The sequence below is a fragment of the Hyla sarda genome, chromosome 13, assembly GCF_029499605.1.
Source record: "Hyla sarda isolate aHylSar1 chromosome 13, aHylSar1.hap1, whole genome shotgun sequence".
Lineage (NCBI taxonomy): Eukaryota > Metazoa > Chordata > Amphibia > Anura > Hylidae > Hyla > Hyla sarda.
Window position 1 is genome coordinate 18,435,850 of NC_079201.1, and position 10,111 is coordinate 18,445,960.

The 10,111-nt window shown below is 44.3% G+C and overlaps 1 protein-coding gene across 6 annotated transcripts in view; it reads left to right on the forward strand.

The window, feature by feature from the left end:
* The window catches only part of DHX35 (DEAH-box helicase 35), a 64,448-nt gene extending 54,788 nt beyond the window's left edge, over positions 1-9,660 (forward strand). For 2 of the 6 annotated variants that reach the window (XM_056549616.1, XM_056549615.1), the window contains exons 21-22: positions 1,517-1,628; positions 6,048-8,545. In XM_056549616.1, the coding sequence (XP_056405591.1) occupies positions 1,517-1,628; positions 6,048-6,092 (157 nt within the window). In that variant the 3' untranslated portion in view covers positions 6,093-8,545. Of the gene's footprint in view, positions 1-1,516; positions 1,629-6,047; positions 8,546-9,531 lie in introns of those variants that run through there. The other 4 variants (XR_008849472.1, XR_008849473.1, XR_008849475.1 and 1 more) reach the window with 4 other exon arrangements.
* The last annotated feature ends 451 nt before the right edge of the window (positions 9,661-10,111 follow it).

Genomic DNA, 10,111 nt, shown 5'->3' on the forward strand with positions numbered 1-10,111 from the left:
GCCTCGGGGCATAGCAGACCCCCGGCCTCGCCTATCCCACTGTATATGACTGTACAAAAAAAGAGTATTTTATGTTCATAAATCCCGCTATAAAGAAGGTAATGGCTGATAGCTGTGATAGACGCATCCACAGGGTGTTGTTACGTTATATACCCCAGAAATCATGACCGCTGCGCTTTAATAGTGACCAATAAGAGTTACATTTTATAGGGGAGGTTCCCTAGTTCAGTGACCCCTTCAGCAGGTTTCCCCTAAAATTGTGGTTATTATTATAGCTACCCTGGCACCTTCTGGGTGCATCCACGCCACGCTTTTGCAATACAATTCCCGTATACGTTTCAATGTGAAAACTGTACAGAACCGTATTGAAAACCGTATGCATTGACTCTCCATTGTAAACCGTATGCCAAAAGATGCATCAGGTTGCGTCCATTTTGCATCCTGTACGGTTTTGTTTGTTTTTTTCCCCCGTACCCAAAACTGTAGCCTATCACGGTTTTTGGTCCGGGTGAAAAAACTTATTAAACCGTATACATTTTTTAAAATTTTTTTTATTTTTGTTACATGATTTTTTCCTTTTTTTTTTTTTTTTACTGAACTGTATGTGCGTACGGTTCCATCTTGTTTTCACCATACATTTTTTTTTTACTTTGCACAGTCTTTTTCTTGGAATTTCAATCAAAAAAGTGAAACTTTATTCATAATGGAGTGAAAATGTAAAAACGTATACATTTTTTTTCTTAAAAAACTGATGCAACCGGACATCATTTTTCATTTGTAACATATACTGGATACAATTTGTACACACGTTTTTGATACAGTTTACTCCGGTTTTGAGGAATCAGTTTTTCATCAAAAACCTGATACGGGGACTGTATTGTAAATACGTGGTGTGAATGCAGCCTGAGGCAGTTATCTGTCCTTATTGGACATTACTTATCTTTATGCAACGTGCACCTGGTTTTGCCACCGGAGCACCTGAAAGCTGAGCACCTGAAAGCTGAACTAATTTACGCAGGAAAAGTCATCAATTGCCGAGCCGAGACGTTCGTGACGAATCGAATTTACTGTAAGTTCGCTCATCTCTAGAGAATAATGTAGAGGTTCTTGTGCATGCCTTGCATTTGCAGTCATACCGATTTGCCATTCCTTCACTGGAATTACTTCCTAATGCAGCCTACAATTCCCATGAATCCTCTGGCTGAGGGTGTGGAGTTTGATCACTGCACCTGGTCATCTAATTAGGCTGCTGTGAACGTGTGAACACTATTATACTACTATATATCCTGATCCCATAGAAGGCTGTTTTGGCATGCTGGGAGCTGTAGTATTGCAACAGCTGGAGGTACCCTGGTTGAGAAACACTGTTTCATAGGATGGGAGGAGAATTACCAAGGTATTCGGATAGCGTCCAGTTTAGGCAGTGGAGTATTTGTGTAATGATTCTTTTATATCTGTATACGGTGATATCTTCATAGTAGAAAGGTTACACGTCCTGTTTTTTGATCCCCCTTAGGGTGCTGTTCAGCGAGGTGATCCAGACCAACAAATACTACATGCGGGATGTGACTGCAGTGGAATCGGCATGGCTGCTGGAGTTGGCCCCGCACTTCTATCAACAGGGAACGGTATGGCATACGGCACATTCATCATTTATTTTTATAAGTATAAAGAACTGTTGTCTCATACATGGGGGGGAAAAAGACTACTGGTCCCAGCAAACCCTGTGTTGGTCTGAATACTAAGTATATGTAGAGCGTGGTGATAGAAGCAAGTCATTGTTGTCATGCAATGCCCCTCAATGCAAGTCAATGGGAGGGGGCGTGACGGCTGTCACGCCCCCTCCCATTGACTTGCATTGAGGGGGCGTGGCCGACCCCCCGCTATGCGAAAAAAAGCGCTCAAAACATTTACTTCCGAATGCTGGCTAGTGGAGTGCCCCTTTACATTTTTTTAATTTTATTTTTTTAAATCAACTGGTTTGTAAATGACTTCTATTAAAAAAATCTTTATCCTTCCAGTACTTATTAGCAGCTGTATGCTACAGAGGAAATTCTTTTCTACTGACACCTGATGCCCGTGTCAGGAACTGTCCAGAGCAGGAAAAAAATCCCCATTGCAAATCTATTCTGCTCTGGACAGTTCCTGACACGGACAGAGGTGTCAGCAGAGAGCACTGTGGACAAGACAAAAAAGAAATTAAAAAAGAACAGAATTTCCTCTGTAGCATACAGCTGCTAAAAAGTACTGGAAGGGTAAAGATTTTTAAATAGAAGTAATTTACAAATCTTGAATAGATGTAGAGCAGGTACAGCAATGCTGAGCACCGTCGGTATAATATAACTAATTGCTGCCGGTACCGTGGTGTGAACAGACCGCAAACACGGTGAAAGCTGGGCTACTTCTAGGTGGTGCACACAGCGCAATGTGAATAACATCCGAAAAGAGGAAAGATGCACTCACCACGTCCAGTAGCAAAAAAACTTCTTTAATGTTGCGGTGTAGTAACAAGCAAGACCCTAGCAGCCAGTGCGGGGAGTAGGTGCAGGACGGTGCATGCAGGCTCCGTCACGTGGGTGAAACAGCTGTCACACCGGAGTCGTCCGCACCGTCCTGCACCTACCCCCCCCCCGCACTGGCTGCTAGGGTCATGCTTGTTACTACATCGAAACATTAAAGAAGTTTTTTTGCTACTGGACGTGGTGAGTGCATCTTTCCTCTTATCGGAGGTTATTCACATTTACAAATCTGTTTAACTTTCTGGCACCAGTTGATTAAAAAAAATTAAAATAAATAAATAAAAAGTCTTCCTCCGGAGTACCCCTTTAATGATCCAGCAAGTTCACAGCTGCCCAATCATCCAGTACTGTGCCCTTTTTCCCCGTATGGTGTGCCAGAGGGGACATGAGGTTGCAACATATGTATTTGAGTTGGTATTAGTTCTGCAGTCGTATAGGAGTGAACCCTCTGGGATCAGAGTTAATACCTATAGGTGGCGCTAGCTGTGTCACCTCTAGGTATTTCAGAACCCCTAGCAATATGGATAGTTCTGCTGCTGGGGGTTTGTAGGATGTGGCCCTTCTGACTGGTGCTGGTACCGTATTATTACCGATAATTAAAGGGGTACTCTGCCCCTAGACATCTTATCCCCTATCCAAAGGACAGGGGATAAGATGTCAGATCGCCGCGGTCCCGCTGCTGAGGACCCCAGGGATCGCCGCTGCGGCACCCCGCTGTCATTACTGCGCAGAGCAAGTTCGCTCTGTGCGTAATGACGGGCGATACAGGGGACGGAGCAGCGTGACATCATGTCTCCGCCTCTCGTGACATCACGGCCCGTCCCCTTAATGCAAGTCTATGGCAGGGGGCGCGACGACTGCCACGCCCCTTCCATAGACTTGTATTGAGGAGGGCGGGCTGTGACATCACAAGGGGCGGAGCCGTGACGTAACGATGCTCCGGCCCCTGTATCGCCCGTCATTACATTCAGAGCGAACTGGCTCTGCGCAGTAATGATAGCGCGGTGCTGCAGCAGTGATCCCCGGGGTCCCCAGCAGCGGGACCCCGGCGATCTGACATCGCTAGGGGCGGAGAACCCCTTTAAAAGGTACCAGCACCAGTCAGAGTGCCTGAATCTGATAAACCTCCAGGGTATGAAGTAGCCGTATTGCCTGGCATCCTGAACAGCTATGGCAGACTGCAGCCTACCACCTCAGGGCCCTTTTAGATGGGCCAATCTCTTTGATCGTCGTCCATTAACAGAACCTTCACAAGGCTCGATCAGCTGCGCGGCAGTCACAGGAACAATCCCTGCATCGAAAGTGCATCCCTATCAATTTATCATCGGCCACATAACCACTGTCTACAAAGGGCAACGTGCGGGTGATAAAAAGGGCCCCCAAAAAGTACCGTCAGCCAACGAGTCAGTGTTTGCTTGCTTATTGGCTAATCGCTGGTTCTTTTACAGAGGTTGGTTATCAGTAACAAGCGAGGAACACTCCTTCACCTAATCGGCCTGTGTAAAAGAGCCTATACTAGTATTCATTTTTTATTTATTATTATTGTTTTATTATAATTATTATTGTTACTATTTATTATAATTATTGTTACTATTATTTATTATTATTACTACTATATATTTTTTTATTATAATTATTGTTATTCTTATTGTTACTGTTATTTATTATTATTATTATTATTTATTATTATTACTATTATGACTATTATTATTACTACTATTATTATTTTAGATTTTTATTTATTACTGTTATTATTACTATTTTATTATTATTCATAATTATTTTTTATTTATTAATTAATTATTTAGTTTTGACTATCCTCAGGTGAGCATATTTCCCGGAGAAAGGGGAAACGACCCCCCCCCCCCAAGTTTTGTTTGTCCCTGCACAGTGAAGCTCTCTTTTTTTTTTTTAACATCTCCCTATAGGTGGCGCTAGAGGGACAATTTTGTTCTTTCTTCTAAAGGAATGCATTTTTACATCCTTCAAAACCATAGATCAGTCTTTCTCAACCAGGGTGTCTTGGGGTGTTGCAAAACTACAACTCCTAGCGTGCCCGGACAGGGATTTGCGCGACACTAGTAAACTGCGCATGTGCAGTTTTTACTGACATACATCGTGGCCGTCCCTCTGCTCCCTGAGCTAGGAAGAGAGCATGCACGCGCAGTTTACTACAGTCGTGCAGATCCCTGTGTGTGCGTTCGTAGAAGCGAAGTGCTGCTATGAGCGGGCACAGCCATGGGGCTCACTCTAAGGTCGGTCATCGGCGGATCCTCAGCACAAAATATGATGTGGATCTGTTACGTGTGACCCTACCCTTAAAGAGTATTTCTCTTGTTAAATGTTACACTGCCCCCGTCATGATAAACCACCCCCAGCCTTTATTTTTATTATTATTTTAGTTTTCTACCTTGATATTGCTCTGTATTTTCTGCTCAGTCTCAGTCAGATTCACAGACTGGGAAGGGGCGTTCCCCAGCAGGCGTGACATCATCTGAAGCCACACAGGGGAGAACTTCCTCCCTCACTCTGCTACACACAGCCCAGAGCAGTTCAGTGTTAGATGAGCTATGATTGGCTAAGGCTGCACCCCCCCTCTCAGCATTTCCTGATTTTGGACTTCTGCCAGGCCAGCAGGAGTCCAAAGTATGTGCTCTGGACAAGTAGGGAGACACCTAGTGGCAGCTTTTTTTTAACACAAATAAAACACAAATTTTTTTTAAACAAAGTGCATTAGAAAGATTTTTTTTATTTACCATAAGGAGTGCAATAACAAAAATTAGTTTTAACCCCTTGCCGCAAAACGCCGTTTCTAAGCGGCAGTGCGGCACTGGAGGGTTATGAAGCGAGCTCTTTTTATTTATTTATTTTATTTGTTCCTGTTTCGCCGTAGATCATTGGGTAAAATGACTGATGTTGTTACAAAGTAGAACTGGTGGTGCAAAAAAATAAGCCATCATATGGATTTTTAGGTGCAAAATTTAAAGAGTTATGATTTTTAAAAGGTTAAAGGGGTATTCCAGGCAAAACCTTTTTTTATATATATATCAACTGGTTCCGGAAAGTTAAACAGATTTGTGAATTGCTTCTATTAAAAAATCTTAATCCTTCCAATAGTTATTAGCTTCTGAAGTTTTCTGTCTAACTGCTCAATGATGATGTCACGTCCCGGGAGCTGTGCATGATGGGAGAATATCCCCATAGGGAACTGCACAGCTCTCGGGACGTGAGTCATCGGAGAGCAGTTAGACAGAAAACAACAACTCAACTTCAGAAGCTAATAACTATTGGAAGGATTAAGATTTTTTAATCAAAGTAATTTACAAATCTGTTTAACTTTCCGGAGCCAGTTGATATATAAAAAAAAAGTTTTGGCCTGGAATACCCCTTTTAAGGAGGAAAAAAACGAAAGTGGAAAAACGCTATGTCGTTAAGGGGTTAATGAAAGTGGCCATTTTTAAAGGTGCAGCGTACAGCTCTATTGTTCTGCAGATGATCAACCTTATTCTGTTCCTTTTATCCACACAGCATCTATCACGAACCAATAAAAGGGCCAAACTGGACAATTTGTGAGCCCCCGGCCGCCATCACTGTGCAACCACAAGAGAGAAAAATTAACTCCGCTCTCGCCAACATTTCTATGTCTGACCTCAACTCCCATGGAGATCCGCCTGCCTTCTTTCCGAGGATGGAGCCCCGAACCTCTCACCCGTCTTCTCAGCGCCGAGCATATATCCATGGTCACGTATTGCGAGGCCAAGATGGCGTTTGGCTGCGCCATTCCACACAATGTCTTCCTTTTAGGCATATAGGATATATATATTTCTAGGTATATATATATATATATATGTACGTATGTATAACAGAAAGCTGTTTTATTTTTTCAAGTTGTAAATGACGGAAAGGAGATGAAGGGCGAGATGATGGAACTTCACAGGGCGAGAGCAGCGTCGGTGCCGGTTTTTGCAGCCGCCATCATTGTTACATAGGCTTTAATGTTTATCAAGCACATCCACTTCTCATGGGGTATGTAAAATCTCAAATCTGGCAGATTCATAGGTGTCTTTAACTCCTTGATGACCACATAAGGCCACTATTGGGGCAAAGATCTAGATATAACAATGTGTAAGTGGGGGGGGGGGGGGCACAATCACAGTTCATAGTCTGTCACAGGGTTTTCCAACCAGGGTGCCTACAGCTGTTGCAAAACTACAACTCCCAGGGAGTTGTAGTTTTGCATCAGTTAGAGGCACTCTGGTTGGGGAACTCTACCCTATAGCAATAGGAGCACAATCACAGTTCATAGTCTGTCCCAGTGTTTTCTTACCAGGGTGCCTCCAGCTGTTGCAAAACAACAACTCCCAGCATGCCCGGACAGCCTTCGGCTGTCCGGGCATGCTGGGAGTTGTAGTTTTGCAACAGCCGGATGCTCTCTGTTTGGGAAACTACCCTATAGCAGTGGTCTCCAAATTATGGACCTCCAGCTGTTTCAAAACTACAACAGTTCATAGTCTGTCCCAGTGTTTTCCAACCAGGGTGTCTCCAGCTGTTGCAAAACTACAACTCCCAGCATTTTGCTGTCCGAGCATGCTGGGAGTTGTAGTTTTGCAAAAGCCGGAGGCGCTCTGTTTGGGAAACTCTACCCTATAGCAATGGTCTCCAAATTGTGGACCTCCAGCTGTTTCAAAACTACAACAGTTCATAGTCTGTCCCAGTGTTTTCTTACCAGGGTGCCTCCAGCTGTTTCAAAACTACAACTCCCAGAATTTTGCTGTCCGGGCATTCTGGGAGTTGTAGTTTTGCAAAAGCCGGAGGCGCTCTGTTTGGGAAACTCTACCCTATAGCAATGGTCTCCAAATTGTGGACCTCCAGCTGTTTCAAAACGACAACAGTTCATAGTCTGTCCCAGTGTTTTCCAACTAGGGTGCCTCCAGCTGTTGCAAAACTACAACTCCCAGCATTTGGCTGTCTGGGCATGCTGGGAGTTGTAGTTTTGCCACAGCCGGAGGCACTCTGGTTGGGAAACTCTAACCTATAGCAATAGGGGCACAATCACAGTTCATAGTCTGTCCCAGTGGTTTTTAACCAGGGTGCCTCCAGCTGTTGCAAAACTACGCTGTCCGGGCATGCTGGGAGTTGTAGTTTTGCAACAGCCGGAGGCACTCTGATTGTGAAACTCTACCCTATAGCAATGGTCTCCAAATTGTGGACCTCCAGCTGTTTCAAAACTACAACTTCAAGCACGCCCGGACCCCCATTGTGTATAAGGGGGTCCTTTTAAATATTTTACGAGAACCAATCTAGATGACTTGTATATCAGAACATACCAACTTCAAAGAAAAGGGGGTTTGGGTAGGCACCAATTCCAGTTGTGATTCCATTGCGGTGGTGCGTATGCGGTACCTCAATTATTTTAAGTGATCTAAAACTCTTAAAGTGTGAACAGCAGAAGAAAGGCTAAAACAGGTTAGAATCTAGATCTGTGTTCTCCACCGGGGTACTTCTAGCTGTTGCAGAACAGTAGTTTAGCAACAGCTGTAGGCACCCTGATTGGGAAACACTGGCCTAACTTTTACTGCGACCCAGGTCACCACAATGCGCTTCCCTAATCGTGCCGCCATCCCAGCCACAGCCACAGCTGTGACCAAACCTCCAGGCTAGGTTCATACTGCATCTAGTGTTTTTGCAACAGCTGGAGGCACCCTGGTTGGGAAACACTGCTCTAGGGATTGTTTGTGGATTTTCCAAAGGATTCAGGATAAGTTCTAGTTCACGCGGGTCCAACCACTGGGAACCCCCCACGAGCTCCTGCACGGGGCCCCGACACTACGCCAGGAAGGGGGTTATCAACCCCCGGATTTATTTCTGCAGCATGTGCTGCAGAAGACTGTCCGGGCATGTTGGGAGTTATAGTTTTGCAACAGCTGGAGGCACCCCTGGTTGGGAAATACTGACCTATACTATATACTACTATATGCAACAGCTGGAGGCACCCCTGGTTGGGAAATACTGACCTATACTATATACTACTATATGCAACAGCTGGAGGCACCCCTTGTTAGTATATAGTATAGGTCAGTGTTTCCCAACAAGGGGTGCCTCCAGCTGTTGCAAAACTGCAACTCCCAGCATGTTGGATTATATAGTATAGGTCAGTGTTTCCCAACAAGGGGTGCCTCCAGCTGTTGAAAAACTACAACTCCCAGCATTTTGGACTATATAGTAATATATAGTATAGGTCAGTATTTCCCAACAAGGGGTGCCTCCAGCTGTTGCATATAGTAGTATATAGTATAGGTCAGTATTTCCCACTATATAATCCAACATGCTGGGAGTTGTAGTTTTCATTGTGGGGGGTCCCACCGGTTGGATCCCCACAAACTAGAACTTATCCCCTATCCTTTGGAAAATCCACAAACAATCCCTAGAGCAGTATTTACCAAGCAGGGTACCTCCAGCTATTTAAAAACTACAACTCCCAGCATGCCCGGACAGCCGAAGGCTGTCCGAGCATGCCGGGAGTTGTAGTTTTGCAACAGCTGGAGGCACCCTGCTTGGGAAACACTGACCCATACTATATACTACTATATGCAACAGCTGGAGGCACCCCTTGTTGGGAAATACTGACCTATACTATATACTACTATATAATCCAACATGCTGGGAGTTGTAGTTTTCATTGTGGGGGGTCCCACCGGTTGGATCCCCACAAACTAGAACTTATCCCCTATCCTTTGGAAAATCCACAAACAATCCCTAGAGCAGTGTTTCCCAAGCAGGGTGCCTCCAACTGTTTAAAAACTACAACTCCCAGCATGCCCGGACAGCTGAAGGCTGTCCGGGCATGCTGGGAGTTGTAGTTTTGCAACAGCTGGAGGCACCCTGCTTGGGAAACACTGCAATAACATAAGAAAACCATATAGTTTGCATTCGGTCATTGAGGAGTTGATGACCATATAAGACATTAATGTGCGTATTAGTGCTACTTGGTCACCGACCTTCACCCCCACAGGTCACATGGACGTGTACAACATATAGAATCCAAAACGACGTACGAGCCTCTGTATGTGTCCTTGATCCGCCACAGCCTTTTTGCCTGTAAATATCTGTACATCATCACAATAAACCAGAAGGTACCTCACCGTGTGATGTGATTACTGACGCTCCTGGCAGCAGTACAGCAGTGCCGCGTTCCGCCTGTGACATTGACACCGTAACGTTTCACGCACACTGCCGCCCTCTGCATCCCCAGATCTCCTCTGTAAAAATCACAATATTCTCCGCTTCTCAAAAAAGGGTTCAATTGATTTTTACCGAAATGCCAAATTAAAATCGGTGTCAGTTTAGAAAATATGTAAAGTAATGACGTCTTGTGACCATTAGGGGGCACCACAACACCACGTCTGGTTTATCTTTTGGAATCAAAAAAGTTGCCAAATCGGTTGTGTATCATGTCAAGTCTTCTGCGCTTCTAGAATAGAAAATGTCATGTGATTTTAGGATAATACAATGTATCTAACAACACGATTATCAGAACATATAGAAAAATGGTGTTATTTATTGTATTTGGTTTTGTCAAGTTTTTTTTTAAA